The following is a 16,658-nucleotide window of genomic DNA, read 5'->3' on the forward strand; positions in this document are numbered from 1 at the left end:
TGTGCGTGCGCGTGTCTTCCGGTGTGCAAAGTGTGAAGGCAGTACTGATAAGAGGTGGGCAGATTGAGGTCTTAGGGTAAGATCTGGAGGGAGATCACCAGTGTGTGTGTGTGTGTGTCTAAGGGCTTAAGTATGGGGCTTATGCGTACGTGCGTCTCCAAAGTGTACTAGTTTTGCAGTTGCAGACACGTCTCTCAGCGCACAAGCTCGATCACTCAGTCACAGTGTTTGAGATCATATCTATCTATCTATCTCAAACACCTATTTGTTGTAGTTCTACAGATTTCTTTGCCCCTTCATAACCGCTTACTTCTCCATCCGAATAGCGGTAGGAACCTGCCTTAAAATACCGTTCCTGCTAATCTGATCAGCTATGATTCGCTGAAGCATAAAATCATTTAAAAAAGAATGAATCATGTAATCATTCTTTCAGTTGGTCTCCAGTAGGTTTATTCCCAGGGAGCAAACAAACTAATGGAAATTTGCATCTGTACCTTGCGTTGGGTAGGGTTAGCATAGAGATTGCGTTGGATAAAAGCGAAGGGTTAGCATAGAGATTGCGTTGGATAAAAGCGAAGGGTTAGCATAGAGATTGCGTTGGATAAAAGCGAAGGGTTAGCATAGAGATTGCGTTGGATAAAAGCGTAGGGTTAGCATAGAGATTGCGTCTGCTAAATGACTATATAGTGCTAATGGCTTTCATTTCTCTTGACCCTGAGCCACACACGTCATACACACCGAGCACGGACCTAAACATAGCAAGCATACTCAAGGCTTCACTGTGGGCGGAGCGTGGAGTCTAGTGATCTCACCTTTGACCTTTGGTGATCTCTCTCCAGGTCTTACCCGGTCTGTGTGTGTGTGTGTGTGTGTCTCTTACTGTGTGCGGAGCGTGAAGGCAGCACTGGTGATGGAGGTGGGCAGGTTGAGGCCTTTGGTGATCTCCCTCCAGATCTTCTTGTTGATGACCTCCACCAGCCCTCCTTTCTCAGTGACCAGCTTGAAGAGCTTGTACAGGTCCAGCACCTGCTTGGCCATGATGGGGATGCGGTTCACTGGAGTCCCTGCGCACACACACACACACACACACACACACACACAAGAAAACAAACAAAAACATTATTTAGACTATACTGTCTTCAGCTGTTCATTGGACACACACACACACACAAGAAATCAAACAAAAACATTATTTAGACTCTACTGTCTTCAGCTGTTCATTGGACACACACACACAAGAAATCAAACAAAAACATTATTTAGACTCTACTGTCTTCAGCTGTTCATTGGACACACACACACACACACACACACACACACACACACACACACACACACACACACACACACACACACACACACACACACACACACACACACCTAGTCCCAGAAGGGTTAATGCTTAATGCTCCAACTGGTGAAATACCATGACCATCTCAAACCCCAACTCCCATGTCCTTATGTGTCCCCATGTCCTGCTGTGTCCTTATCTACCACTGTCCCTATGTCTGTCAGTGCTGGAGGGAGAGGTCATGCATGGGGGCAGGAGAGGCACTCGTCAATAGGAGGAGGCGGTCATCAATAGGAGAGGCGCTCGTCAATAAGGGCTACGTGCTGCTGCGCGCCCCCACCCACTTGTTCATTAAACATGCAGTCCGCCATTTGGGTTCGGTTTGGCAAAAGGCCTTTGATTCTTTGAGCTCAACAGCCAATCAAATTCCCCCCTCCCGTGCTCCTGAAGCACATTTGTTGATTGGCTGGGATTGTTTACGGTTCGGTCCGAGTCACTCCGTTTTCCCCATTTACAGACCCAGAACCAGATCCAGAGCCAGGACTGGCTGAACAGCGGGGTGTTTTTGACCGCCAGCACTGAATGGACAGCTAGAGGATCATGAGGAAAAGTGTGTGAGATTAGAACTGTGGACTGCACCTTTAACAAGGAGCTGCTGCTGCTGCTCACTCCGACCCCACATCTACCCTACATCTACCCTGCTCCTGCCCCCGGGGCTAGTGCATGAGTGCTAATCCGGGAAGGGCCACAGTAGGGGGCGCATGGATACACACACACATACACACACACATAACCTAATGAAGCTCATTTAGAGGGATTGGGTCCACTTAAAACACACACACACACACACACACACACACCTGACTACACTCTGCTAGGGGAGTAAACACGACTCCATTTTGGGGGAGTAAACACACACACACACACACTCCTGACTCCAGAAAGGCAGGGGGAGGGGGGCTTTGAGTAAACATAATGCCTGCTCAATCCCCATGCACACACACTGAACAAGCCCTGGAATAAAACCAATTAATGACTGTGTGTGTGTGTGTGTGTGTGTGTGTGTGTGTGTGTGTGTGTGTGTGTGTGGTTAGGGGGGATTGGCTCAGAGTTGAGATTATGTCTTAATTTAGCCAATGTGCATAGTGTACTTGCCAACGCACAACACATCACACACATGAACACTGCATGCAGCATATGCTCACACATATGTTTGCCTTGAAACACACACACACACACACACACACACACACACACGAGGCGAGATGTGACATGATTGTGGTTGTCTTATTAGGGAGGGGGCCGCTGGATATGAACTCAGCATGGCCAAAGCTGTTCCATACGTAAGAACACACTCTCATGTATACACACACACACACACACGCACGCACACACACAGACCTGTGATGTTTCTATAGTTTCCATAGGACGTGTTTCCACATATAAAATGCAGAAGGTGGCTGTAACCAGCGGCCATGTCTGGGTCAGGACACATTTATAGAATAGAGCGTCAAGCACACACCTACGGGCCTCAGGCACACACCTACGGACCTCAACACACACCTACGGGCCAAAGACCCCTGCAGCATGACAGCCAGGAAAGGCCACTTAATGCCTCTAAAGCTCACGCCACAGACCAGTGCTAACGCTAAAGTAGACAAATAGTTAAAATAGTCATATAGTTAAAATAGTCAGAGTTAAAATAGACAGAGTTAAAATAAACATATAGTTAAAATAGTCAGAGTTAAAATAGACAGAGTTAAAATAGACATAGAGTTAAAATAGTCATAGAGTTAAAATGGTTATACAGCTAAAAATAGTCATAGTTAAAATGGTTATACAGCTAAAAATAGTCATAGAGTTAAAGTAGACATATAGTTAAAATAGTCATATAGTTAAAATAGTCATAGACTTAAAATAGTCATAGACTTAAAATAGTTACATAGCTAAAGGCCCCGTCACACCATGACGTTCTGGTCAACGTTCTATGATGTTAGAGGAAACGTTGGTAATCGTCCATGGTCGCTGGAATTGCGCCAGAAGAGCTTTGTGTGAAAGCTGGTGAACGCTGTAATCGTCGGTGATCGGAGGAGAACGCTGGTCCAAAAAAAAAGTTTTGAACATGCACAAAAGTTCTCATGGAGATCAGCGTTCTTCAACGTTTCATTTAAACGCTGGAGAACTTTCGTGGAACGTTTTATTAACTTTGCACACGTTTGGCTATCATAGTCAGTCGTTGGGTAGGGTAGACTGAGTACAGTTGATGCACCCGAAATAACTTATGTGCGCAGCAATCCTGAGACGTGATTTTTAGTTTGGACATGCCTACTAACGTCCTCTTTGATCCAGGGAAATTTGAGCACCTAACCCATCTCTCGTAGGAAGATATCGGCGAAAGTTTTTTCCCCAAGGGAAGATCTTGATTTTATCATGTCCCTTCTACAATTAATATGTTATTAACCATACGTGATCAACAAACGCAACTTACATCATTGCAAACGTTATTCTGTGCACTATACATCTACATATTCAATGCTATTATGTCATGCAAGGTCATTGCATAATCTAGCGAAAAGCGGAGTGGAGGGTATATGCTTGCTTGAGCCAGCATGAAGTAGATGTAGCCTACTGAACTTGAACATAGCTGAGCACTGTTATAGCTGGTGCTGTTCCATGGCAGATGGATATGATATGAAGACTCTTGTGACATGGACAATGTGTGTGGATGTGTTGATGTTTTCTAATAATAAACATTGAGAAACACAAATTCAGTGTAAAATTTAAATCATTTATTTTAATAACATAAAACCCCAGGAATAACGCCCGTTATTTCGTAAATCACAGTAATAATAACAGTAAATCTTCGTCCGAAGACATTGCTAGTGAAAGAGGCTTTGTATTCTTCTTACTTTCAGCAGCATTTATCATCTTCTTACTTGCAGCAGCGCTAGTAGCAGAAGCCCCCCTCACACCTTTTCGTGGTCTTGGCGGCATGATGTTCACTGTTCAGATCAACTGAATCCACTATGATTTTCCAGCGTTTTATACCCGTTTGACCATAAAACCCACACGCCAGGAAAACGCTTTTCTGTCATTATTCACACGTAAATTACACTCTTAACACGCTCTTCTAAGGTTGACTTATCGTTTGTCGCGCTGGAGTGACACGTCAGCACACGTTTGTCGCGGACCAGTGACACTTCACTTGGTCGGTGTTACACACTCCTCATGCGTCAGTCCCACGCTAGTCATGTGTCAGTCCTACGCAATTATTTCGTTAGTAACACGCCAGATGTGTCCACATCGCCCTAGAACGCTCGAAATTGAACGATTAGAAAGTTCAGAGAACGTTGACCAGAACGTCATGGTGTGACGGGGCCTTAAGCTAGTCATACACCTCAACTGCTCATGAAGTCTTAAGTAGTCATATAGTTAAAGTAGACATATAGCTAAAGTAGACATATAGTTAAAGTAGACGTATAGCTTAAGTAGTGATATAACTCATATCCCCACGGCCTCTCAGGGCTCCTGTAACTGCCGTGTCTTCCCCACTGACGTCTCACTGTATCACAGACGGGCGAATCAGAGTTAATGACATTAATGACATTTACTTAATCTAATCCGGACACGGCAGGACGGGACCTGAGATACCCTCCACCCTCCGGGCACAGCTGATAGTCACATGATCGCCGTGGAGATGCTTCACATACCTCTGAACATGGAGACCATGGAGACATGTGGTGTCAGATTTGAAAGATTCTGGATGGTGTATCAATGCTCAATTACAGGCCTCCCCCTCCCCTCCCCAGTAAAAATTAGGTGCTGGATGTGGCCCCTGGCCTATATATAGACACACAGCTGCCCACCTGCAGGGGACTCGCACATACTCATGCTCACGGTCAAGCTAAGCTAAGCTAAGCTAACGCAGCGCTAGCGCCCGTCACAATGCCCACATTAAGCAGTCAACGCCACACAGTGATACTCTTGGTCAAGCTAAGCTAACGCAGCGCTAGCGCCCGTCACAATGCCCACATTAACCAGTCAACGCCACACAGTGATACTCTTGGTCAAGCTAAGCTAACGCAGCGCTAGCGGCCGTCACAATGCCCACATTAAGCGGTCAACGCCACACAGTGATGCCGTGGCTATTCTTACCGCCCCTGCTCAGAGGACGAGAGGGGGCAGAACAGGAAATAAGTACCCCTAGGGCAGGGCGCTCAGGAAGAGGGGCTATTGTTGGCCGGTAGCAGTAATGTTACGGAGCGCCACACACACACACCCACACCAGCAGGGCGGTTCAGCTTAACCACTGCTGCGAGTCCTCCTCACACTGCTATGCCCGTATAAAACTATTTCTGTGCTCAGGGCTGACAGGAGTGTGTGAGTGTGTGTGCATGTGAGTTTGTGTGTGTGCATGTGAGTTTGTGTGTGTGCATGTGTGCGTGCGTGTGTGCGTGTGAGAGTGTGTGTGCGTGCCTGTACATGTGCGAGTGTGTGTGTTTGTGCCTGTGTGAGCGAGCGAGATGCAGAAGAGTTACTGCAGTGGAGACGCACGTACGCACACACACACACACACACACACACACACACACACACACACACACACACACACACACACACACCTCAGCACAATGCATGTGGTTGTGCTACAGTTGGGAGGAAATATGATCAGATTGAAAGACAACAGATTTACCCAAAAATAGAGAGGCCCACGCAAACACAGCCACAGTCACCACATCACGGCACTAAATATTTACACTCCCTTCTCATGCCGGCCTGTGACCAGACACACACACACACACACACACAAACACACACACAAACACACACACACACACACACACACACACACACACACACACACACACACACACACCCCGCGCTTCGCAACAAGCTCACGACTTCCTGTTTCCCTGGGCTTGCCTGCATGACCTATGTGCCTATTTTGCCACGATACCACAGCAGAACTCACACAAGCCCCAGTGCATCCTGGGAACTCACAGCAGAACTCAAACAACATTATGTTTATCACACAAGCCCCAGTGCATCCTGGGAACTCACAGCAGGCAACATGGACGACAGCAGAACTCTTGCTGAGACAGAGAGGTTCATATAAAAGCCTGAAACTATTTCAGTCAGGACGTGTGATCATGTGTGTGTGTGTGTGTGTGTGTGTGTGTGTGTGTGTGCGTGCGCAGAGGGTGGAGTTGAGGCTAATAGAGGCCTACTGCCTGAGTAAGCCATGCCAGCCAACACTACACCTAAATACACACGCTTCAGACACACACACACACACACACAAGCTTCAGACACGCACACGATTCAGACTCGCACACACTCACACACACCCAAGACGCCTGCCCCAGACATATTACAAAAGTCTCCACATACACTCACAGAGCTGACAAGTATCCAGACACATCACACCACAGACTACAACTACAGACCCCAGACCCCAGGCCCCAGCACCAGACACACACACACACACACACACACACACACACACACACTTCCACATTCCAGTCTTTTACTGGGTCACCTAAAATCAATCATAATAGAGAAAACAATACAAGTACTGTTAGGGGCTTGAGAATTCACATTCTTACTCCTTCCTCTGTTCACACACACACACACACCAGAGTACGCGCCTAAGGACACACACCACAGAGTAAGCGCTCAGACACACACAATCCCACCAGTTCACTAAAACTTCACAAACTGGGTCAGATTCACACCAAATCAGCTGTTCTTGTCTGACACAGAATCACCTCATCGCACACACACACACACACACACACACACCACCGGGCCATCGTCATCACCTCATGTATGTTATTCAAATGCCATGAACAGAATGTAACACACACACACACACACACACACACACACACACACTACCGGGCCATCGTCATCACCTCATGTATGTTATTCAAATGCCATGAACAGAATGTAACACACTGACACACACACAAACTGATGACACCATGAGCAGGCGGCTGGGCTGGTGGTGAGTGTGTGTGTGATTAAGTCAGTTGTCAGAGCACACTGACACACACACACACACACACACACACACACACACACACACACACACACACACACACACACACACACACACACACACACACACACACACACACACACACACACACAGGCGGCTGGTCTGGTGGTGAGTGTGTGATTAAGTCAGTTGTCAGAGCTTAAGGAAGCCAAAGCCCCCAGCGTTCTGTTTATGTTTGAGGAAGGGAGAGAGAGAGGGGGCTCAACGCTAGAGAGGGGGCGCAAGGAAGAGAGAGAGAGAGAGAGAGACACAGGGGAAGGGAGAGAGAGAGAGGGACAGGGGGTGAGAGAGAAAGAGAGAGAGGGGGGGGGCTTAACGCTAGAGAGGGGGGCGCAGGAGAGAGAGAGAGGGAGAGAGAGAGAAGTAGAAGAAGAGAGGGGGAGAGGGTAGGAAAGAAAGAAAGAAAGAAAGAAAGGACAGATTTTGTTCCTCTTGTCCGCTAAATCTCCAGGTAGTCCTAAAATGTTTCAGGAACAGCAGGAGTGTGTGTGTGTGTGTGTGTGTGTGTGTAAGAGAGATATAGGAAGACCACGAAGACATAAAGCACAGAGAGACCATCATAAATAATAGAGATGAGAAGAGCAGAACACACACACACACACACACACACACACACACAGCTGATCCTACAGATGGTCTTTTCCTTCTCCTCCTCCCCAGTGTATCTCCTCACCTCTTTCTGTTCCTTCTCTCTTCACTTCATCCTCCTCTCTCTCTCACCATCATTCTCTTCATCCTCCTCTCTCTCTCTCACCATCATTCTCTCCCTCTCTCCATCATTCTCTTCATCCTCCCCTCTCTCTCTTCACCCCCCCCTCTCTCTCCATCCTCCCCTCTCTCTCTCCCTCATCATTCCCATTTGCTCTGTTCCTTCCTCACTCATTCTCTCTTATTTATATTATGTTTTAATTTATCCTCCCTTTCTCTCTCTCTCTTTCCATCTCCTCATTCTCCCTTCTGCTCTCTGACTCCGACCCCTCAGTCTTCTTTCTTTTCTCTCATTTTACTCTTTTCCCCTCAGATCTCTCTTCCGCTCTGTCTCTCTCTCTTTCCCCAGATCTCCCTTCCGCTCTGTATCTCTCTCTTCCGCTCTGTCTCTCTCTCTTTCCCTCTCTTCCGCTGTCTCTCTCTTTCCTGAGATCGCCCCTCAATCTTATTTTCCTCTCTCTCGCTCCCCTTAGACCATTTTCTCTGGCCATAGATCTCTCATCCCACATTTCCTCCTCCTCCTCTTTCTCCATTTCTCCCCCCCTGCTGTGCTCTCTGTTCCTGTGCTGTCCATCATATTACCAATATCTAAGGGGGGGGGTGTGCCCCCAAACTTTTAGAGCCTCATTAATCATCCGCTGTGGGACAGGGGGCCCCTTAATCCAGTGACCACCACCCCAATCCCCCCTCAATCCCCCAAACCCAGCCCTCACCTATGCTGCCCCCAACACACACACACACACACGCAGGGCCCCATCTCTACCTCTTCAGTCTCATCAGGTTTCACAGATGAAGAACAATGCCCAAGGCGCTGGCACATGCTCTGTGTGTGTGTGTGTGTGTGTGTGTGTGTCGTTGTGAATCACTACTATATGGCTTGTGTGATAACCATGGCAACAAACTAGCCTCTACAACCACAAATGTATGTTCTGAATGAAAGGTTTCTTTCTTAATCAATCAATCAATCAATCAATCAATATCAAGCAACCCACCATATAGGGAAACATTCAGATATCTCTGAGGGCTAATTCAATATTTTTTTACATTAACGATCACACGGTTTAGCGACCGCCATGCTATAGCACTGAGTTACTAATGATCACACGGTTAGCGACCGCCATACTATAGCACTGAGCTAGTAATGATCACACGGTTAGCGACCGCCATACTATAGCACTGAGCTAGTAATGATCACACGGTTAGCGACCGCCATACTATAGCACTGAGCTAGTAATGATCACACGGTTAGCGACCGCCATACTATAGCACTGAGCTACTAATGATCACACGGTTAGCGACCGCCATACTATAGCACTGAGCTAGTAATGATCACACGGTTAGCGACCGCCATACTATAGCACTGAGCTAGTAATGATCACACGGTTAGCGACCGCCATACTATAGCACTGAGCTAGTAATGATCACACGGTTAGCGACCGCCATACTATAGCACTGAGTTACTAATGATCACACGGTTAGCGACCGCCATACTATAGCACTGAGCTAGTAATGATCACACGGTTAGCGACCGCCATACTATAGCACTGAGCTAGTAATGATCACACGGTTAGCGACCGCCATACTATAGCACTGAGTTACTAATGATCACACGGTTAGCGACCGCCATACTATAGCACTGAGTTACTATAGCATCAGTAATCACATCTGCATTGGGAAACTCATTCACTACACCATTGGTTCCCAAATGGTGTGCCGCGGCACACTGGTGTGCCGTGAGGCAAGGCCAGGTGTGCCGTGGGATTTTGTGACAGCCATACAAATTTTGCAATAACATATCAGAATTGATGGCTTAGCGCCAGTAAGATTTGTAACAAAATATTAGCCGCAACACACAGACGCGCAAAGAATGTTACCTTAGAATGTCCTGTCAAACAACAACGGCTTGCGGTTAGCTAGTTTTGCTCAAACGTCATTAAGAACTTGGCCTTCTTTAAAAGAGCGAGGAATCTGAACCAGAGGCAGCAAGACCGTTTGTTGGATTGTGTTAAAGTGTCTGATAAGGCTATGGAGGCAAGTTATATGCTAGCGGAGTTTATTGCAAAGCAGAAAAAACACACACAATAGCGGAGAAGCTCATCCTCCCCGCTTTAAAAAAATGTGGAGGTGTCATGCTGGGTCCAGAAGCCGCCAATGCCTTATCAAAAGTGCCTTCGTCAGATAATACGGTTAAAAGAAGGATCGATGACATGTCAGATGACATAGCACAATAGTTGACGGAGAAACTTCAGGTCAGCGGCACATTTTCTCTACAGGTAGACGAGTCAACTGACATAAGTGGGGCTGCCAAGTAAAACACTGCCATTGTTGGCCTCACGAGGGCTAGTTCCCTGTATAATTTATTATTCAAATGGTAGCCTACTACAGAGTTATGTATTAATGTATATTTTCTGTTTGTGCTTTACCACATACACCCACCTACACCTCAATGCATTCATTGTTTTTTACAAGTATTTAATACAAAGAGTTATGATTCAACTGGATATCCAAGTCTCCCTTTTCTTCTTCATTCTAATCGGATGACCCTCCACATTTACACATAGCCGGGTATTTACAGAAACGAATATTTCTGCCCCTCCGTTTTCATAAATAACGTCGTACACACAAGATCGTTTTCAAAAAAGTTTCTGTTTACATGAACCCGCATAAATACGCCCTTCTATGGAGGGATGCAGTAACTCCGAAAGAGACAGTAGTGATGAGCGCGACATTCGGAAGTTCTCATGCCATTCGTCCGGGAGGACGACTTCTTTCTCGAAGTTTTCCCACCAGACAGCAGTTCGCCCTGGTCGGATCCAAAACCGTCGGCGGCGACGTTGGCAGGCAATGTCAGGCCTACGTCTTGGGAGTGAAAGCAGTAGAAAGACTGCTGAACTCCGTGCAGTTCTTCGCCTCTGCTCCTCCATATAGAAAAGCAGTTGTGTTTGTAAATACAAACAGGCGTTTGCATTAACGTATAAATGAGCACTACCATAACAGCATCCATGATCAGTAAACAAACTAACTGTAAACATAGGACGCTCACATGATGTGATGCATTTTTAGTCGCATACTGTGACGTTTGAGAACCTAAAACTCCGTTTGACCTAGTTCACACGCAAACACAAAAACGGAGTTTTCAGAAATCTCCACTTTGGCCGGAGTTTTTAGAAATGATCGTTTTCCATGATACAACCTCCGTTTTTGTGTAAATGAAAGGCCAAAACGCATGAAAATATATGCGTTTTCCCATCGTGTAAACGGGGTGAATGCACCTTTCCCTATAACATTAGTAAATACAAATAAACGTTTACAGAGTGATAACACATGTTATAGAGGCTATTTTGCACGGATATGAATACAGGTGTGCCTTGAGATTTTGGCTTGCCCTTTGGTGTGCCTTGGGCACAAAAAGTTTGAAAACCACTGCACTACACCATTGGACCCCACATCCCTCAAGGCACCTTTAACACAGCTATTTTATCTCATATCTACTTTCTCATTTAGATTAACCAGCTATTTTCTCTAATTCAGATTAACCAGCTATTTTCTCTTATTCAGATTAACCAGCTATTTTCTCTCATTCAGATTAACTAGCTGTTTTCTCTCGTTCAGATTAACCAGCCATTTTATCTCATTTAGATTAACCAGCTGTTTTCTCTCATTCAGATGCCAAGACACAAAAGCAAAGCTCATATCAGAGGCCAGACTGAGCTGCTGAATACACACTGTATAAAAACACACAGTATAAAAACACAGTATAAAACACACAGTTCCCAGGCTGGGGCTCTGCTCTTGGACATGTCTGCACTAGATGTCCAAAGTCTTTGAGAGAGACACTGATGCGAGAAACATGTCCATCAATGTCCCGAGACCAATCCCCAGTGAGGGAGGGAGGAGCACAGACCAATCACAGCACAGACTGGACCACACAGACCAATCACAGCACAGACTGGACCACACAGACCAATCACAGCACAGACTGGACCCCAGAGACCAATCACAGCACAGACTGGACCACACAGACCAATCACAGCACAGACTGGACCCCAGAGACCAATCACAGCACAGACTGGACCACACAGACCAATCACAGCACAGACTGGACCCCAGAGACCAATCACAGCAGACTGGACCCCAGAGACCAATCACCAGTGAGGGAGGAGCACAGACCAATCACAGCACAGACTGGACCAATCACAGCACAGACTGGACCACACAGACCAATCACAGCACAGACTGGACCACACAGACCAATCACAGCACAGACTGGACCCGGTGCCAGACGAGCAGGAAGCCCTCGGCAAACCCACACGAGGAGGCACTCTCACCCTACTCCAGTTTCACCCAGCACTGCACTGCACAGCACAGCCACACACACACAGCCACACACACACAGCCACACACACACACACACACACACACACACACACACACACACACACACACACACACTGCATTAATCATCCTCAATAGAGCACACTGACACGCACCAAGACTGGACTCTTCAGTCATGGGCTATTGAGAGTAGCCTACACACACACACACACACACCACAGTCCTTAGATCATAAGAGGGAACCAGTAAATGTGTGTGGGGGAGGGACGCACAGACACACACACACCATCATCTTTGGATCATGAAAGGTAAGTGGGATAATGTGTGTGTGTGGGGAAGGGGGGCGCGCGCGCAGCGCCCCCCCCCCCCCCCCCCCCCCCCCCCCATCATCTTTAGATCATGAGAGGTAAGTGGCAGAGTGTGTGTGTGGTGAGGGGGCCCATCTGGTTGAGTTTAAACTCTTGGCTGAAGGGTTAACAGCCCAGTCAAACAGTGTCACTGACAGCTTAGTCTAGTCTGTCTGATGACGCCGTCCACCTCATCTCACCATGACAACCCATCGCCATGGGAACATGACACTCATTTCACAGGGGGGCGGCACTCAGAGTGAGTGAGTGAGTGAGTGAGTGAGTGTGTGTGTGTGTGTGTGTGTGTGTAGATTACTGCATAGAGTCTAAGTGTGTGTGTAGATTACGGCATGAAGTCTAAGAGTGTGTGTGTGTGTAGATTACTGCATGAGGTCTAAGAATGTGTGTGTGTAGATTACTGCATGAGGTCTAAGAGTGTGTGTGTGTGTGTGTGTGTAGATTACTGCATGAGGTCTAAGAGTGTGTGTGTGTGTGTGTGTGTGTGTGTGTGTGTGTGTAGATTGCTGCATGATCTCTAAGAGAGGGTCAATGTGCCGAGACTGGCATTTAAAGCCGTGCTGTTTCACCCTCTGATATGACACAAAGAGGCCTTTAGTTTTGTGCTTGGCAACACACACACACCCACACACCTCCCTCAGTGAACTCTGCGACACCACAGACTAGAGGGACGAGACCCAGAGTAACGTGCTGTGCACTCACCTCTCTTCTGCATGAAGGTGAAAAGGTCATCCAGGAACTCCTTCCTGTTGGGGTCACTGTCCAGTTCATAAAGCTGCAGGGGCAAAAAGATGACCTCAGAAGATGCCCATAGAAACCATCCCATAAACCATCCCCTAGCAACACGCCCGTAGAAACCATCCCATAAAGCATCCCCCAACAACACGCTAAACCACAACAACAGGAAATCATGGGTGTTAAGCCACAAAGAAAGAAGGACCCCATGTTGGGCCGTCGTTCCCCACACAACTGAGGTCACGGTCACTTTATATAATTTCAGTTGTGGAAAGAGAACTTTGATGCATATCATTTTGATGAGCACAACGTTAACGTTTATCAGACTGCAATGACATGTGTGGTGATGTAACTGCTTGTTTTCCACAACCCTTATGACGACTGTAAGTTAGAGATTCATGGAGATTGACTGACATAACTTTATGTTCTCAATTGTCAACATGCAGTCTTGACAAACAAAGTTATGTTTTCATTTGGCCTCTGACACGCATAACAGTACTCTGTAGTGAGGTTCCTGTTGAAGCTAGTGCCAAGTTGTTGTGAGGTTCCTGTTGAAGCGAGTGCTAAATTGTTTGAGGTTCTTGTTAAACGTAATGCTGCGTTGTCGTAGGGTTCTTTTTGAAGCTAATGCCACACTGTCCTGTGGTTCCTGTTGAAGGTAATGCTATGCTGTGGTATGGTTCCTGTTGAAGCTAATGCTATGTTGTGGTATAGTTCCTGTTGAAGGTAATGCCATGTTGAGGTATGGTTCCTGTTGAAGGTAACGGTATATTGTGGTATGGTTCCTATTAGAGGTAAAGCTATGTTGTGGTATGGTTCCTGTTGAAGGTAACGCTTTGTTGCGGTATGGTTCCTGTTGTAGGTAACGCTTTGTTGAGGTATGGTTCCTGTTGTAGGTAATGCTATGCTGTGGTATGGTTCCTGTTGAAGCTAATGCTATGTTGTGGTATGGTTCCTGTTGTAGGTACTGTTACCTTGGCGAAGTCTCTGGATGCTTCTCCTTTGGCTCTCCCTCCCTCGCCCTCTTCCGTCCAGCTCACGTTTCCATTCTGCACAGAAACACAGAGGCAACATTGGATCCAGTTAGCAGACGCTTAGCCAGAGCAACTTACAGTAAAGTTAGCAGATACTTAGCCAGAGCAACTTACAGTACAGTGCAGGTACGCACCGTCATCATCTGCATGCAGGTTTCCACGGAAACAAGCCCATGGTCTGCATGCAGGTTTCCTAGGTAACAAGCCCATGATCATAGTGATGTTACCACCTTGCTCAATCAATTTAGATACAACAGCACAAGAGAATGAGAGAGAGAGTGTGTGTGAGAATGAGAAAGAGGGGCAGTGTGTGTGTGTATGTATGTGTGAGAGAATGAGAGAGAGAGTGTTAGAATGAGAAAGAGTGTGTGTGTGAGAATGAGAAAGAGGGGCAGTGTGTGTGTGTGTGTGACTGTGTGTGTGTGTGTAAGAATGAGAGAGGATGTGTGTGTGTGTAAGAATGAGAGAGAGAGAGAGAGAGAGAGAGAGAGTGTGTGTATGTAAGAATGAGAGAAAGTGTATGTGTGTGTGTGTGTATGTAAGAATGAGAGAGTGTGTGTGTGTAAGAATGAGAGAGACAGAGTGTGTGTGTGTAAGAATGAGAGAGAGTGTATGTGTGTATGTATGTAAGAATGAAAAAGAGAGTGTGTGTGAGTGTGTGTGTGTAAGAATGAGAGAGAGAGAGAGAATGTGTGACTAAGAATGAGTGAGAGAGAGAGAGAGAGAGAGAGAGAGAGTGAGTGTGTGTGTGTGTGTGTGTGTGTGTGTGTATGTAAGAATGAGAGAAAGTGTATGTGTGTAAGAATGAGAGAGAGAGTATGTGTGTATGTAAGAATGAAAGAGAGAGAGAGAGAGAGAGAGAGAGAGAGAGAGAGAGAGAGAGAGAGAGAGAGAGAGAGAGAGAGAGAGAGAGAGAGAGAGAGAGAGAGAGAGAGAGAGAGTGAGTGAGTGAGTGTGAGTGTGTGTGTGTGTGTGTGTGTGTGTGTGTGTGTGTGTGTGTGTGTAAGGATGAGAGAGAGAGTTTGTGTGTTTGTGTAGGGCTGGGAAAAACAAACAGGAGAAGAAAGGAAAGAAACCAAGTGTCCAGTCTCTTTCTCTGCTACTCTGACCTTTGACCTCTCAGGACACCCCCGAGCTCCTGCCATGCTAAGCAGAGGTCAGGGAGGTCAGACACGTCCGAGTGTTAGAGCAACAGTAGAGCACGAGCGGACAGCTTAGCCCATCAGGAGGACGGAGGCGGACGGAGGCTCCCTCAGGCTTGACCACCTGCGCGTGTGGAAACACACTGCTGTGTCTGCTAAATGACTAAATGTGCCCGCTGCTAACACACGCCAACACACACCAACACACACATACACACGCCAACGCACACACCAACACACACACCAACACAAGCCAACACACACCACCAAAGTGCCTTATGTGGCTCAACCCAACACTGCAGTGGTTATCCAACCCACCCATTTCTGTACAACTCCCCCTTGCTGCCCTGCGCTGCCCTGTGTGCTGTGTCTAATCAGTCTAATCTAACACAATAACATGTGCTGTGCTGTGCTGTGCATTGAGAGAAGAGGACAGTCTAATCAGTCTAATCTAACACAATGTGCTGTGCTGTGCATTGAGAGAAGAGGACAGTCTAATCTAACACAATAACATGTGCTGTGCTGTGCATTGAGAGAAGAGGACAGTCTAATCATTGTAATCGAACACAATAACATGTGCTCTGCTGTGCATTGAGAGAAGAGGACAGTCTAATGTAACACAAAGTGCTGTGCTGTGCTGTGCTGTGCTGTGCATTGAGAGAAGAGGACAGTCTAATGTAACACAATGTGCTGTGCTGTGCATTGAGAGAAGAGGACAGTCTAATGTAACACAATGTGCTGTGCTGTGCTGTGCATCGAGAGAAAAGGACAGTCTAACTCTAGTCAGTGTAATCTAACACAATAACATGTGCTGTGCTGTGCATCGAGAGAAGAGGACAGTCTAATCAGTCTCATGTAACAGAATGCGCTGCGAGAGAATAGGACAGTCTGATGTAACACAATAACATGTGCTGTACTGTGCTGTGCATTGAGAGAAGAGGACGGTCTAATCAGTCTCATGTAACACAATAACATGGAAGCCAGTGG

The 16,658-nt window shown here is 46.7% G+C and overlaps 1 protein-coding gene across 2 annotated transcripts in view; it reads right to left on the bottom strand.

The window, feature by feature from the left end:
* arid3b (AT rich interactive domain 3B (BRIGHT-like)) overlaps positions 1-16,658 on the bottom strand; it is a 33,300-nt gene that overhangs the window by 3,272 nt on the left and 13,370 nt on the right. For both annotated transcript variants that reach the window (XM_031564676.1, XM_031564675.1), the window contains 3 exons: positions 14,470-14,544; positions 13,463-13,535; positions 881-1,064 (listed from right to left, as the gene is read on the bottom strand). In XM_031564676.1, the coding sequence (XP_031420536.1) occupies positions 881-1,064; positions 13,463-13,535; positions 14,470-14,544 (332 nt within the window). The remainder of the gene's footprint in view (positions 1-880; positions 1,065-13,462; positions 13,536-14,469; positions 14,545-16,658) is intronic.

This window comes from Clupea harengus, chromosome 3 (genome assembly GCF_900700415.2).
Source record: "Clupea harengus chromosome 3, Ch_v2.0.2, whole genome shotgun sequence".
NCBI lineage: Eukaryota > Metazoa > Chordata > Actinopteri > Clupeiformes > Clupeidae > Clupea > Clupea harengus.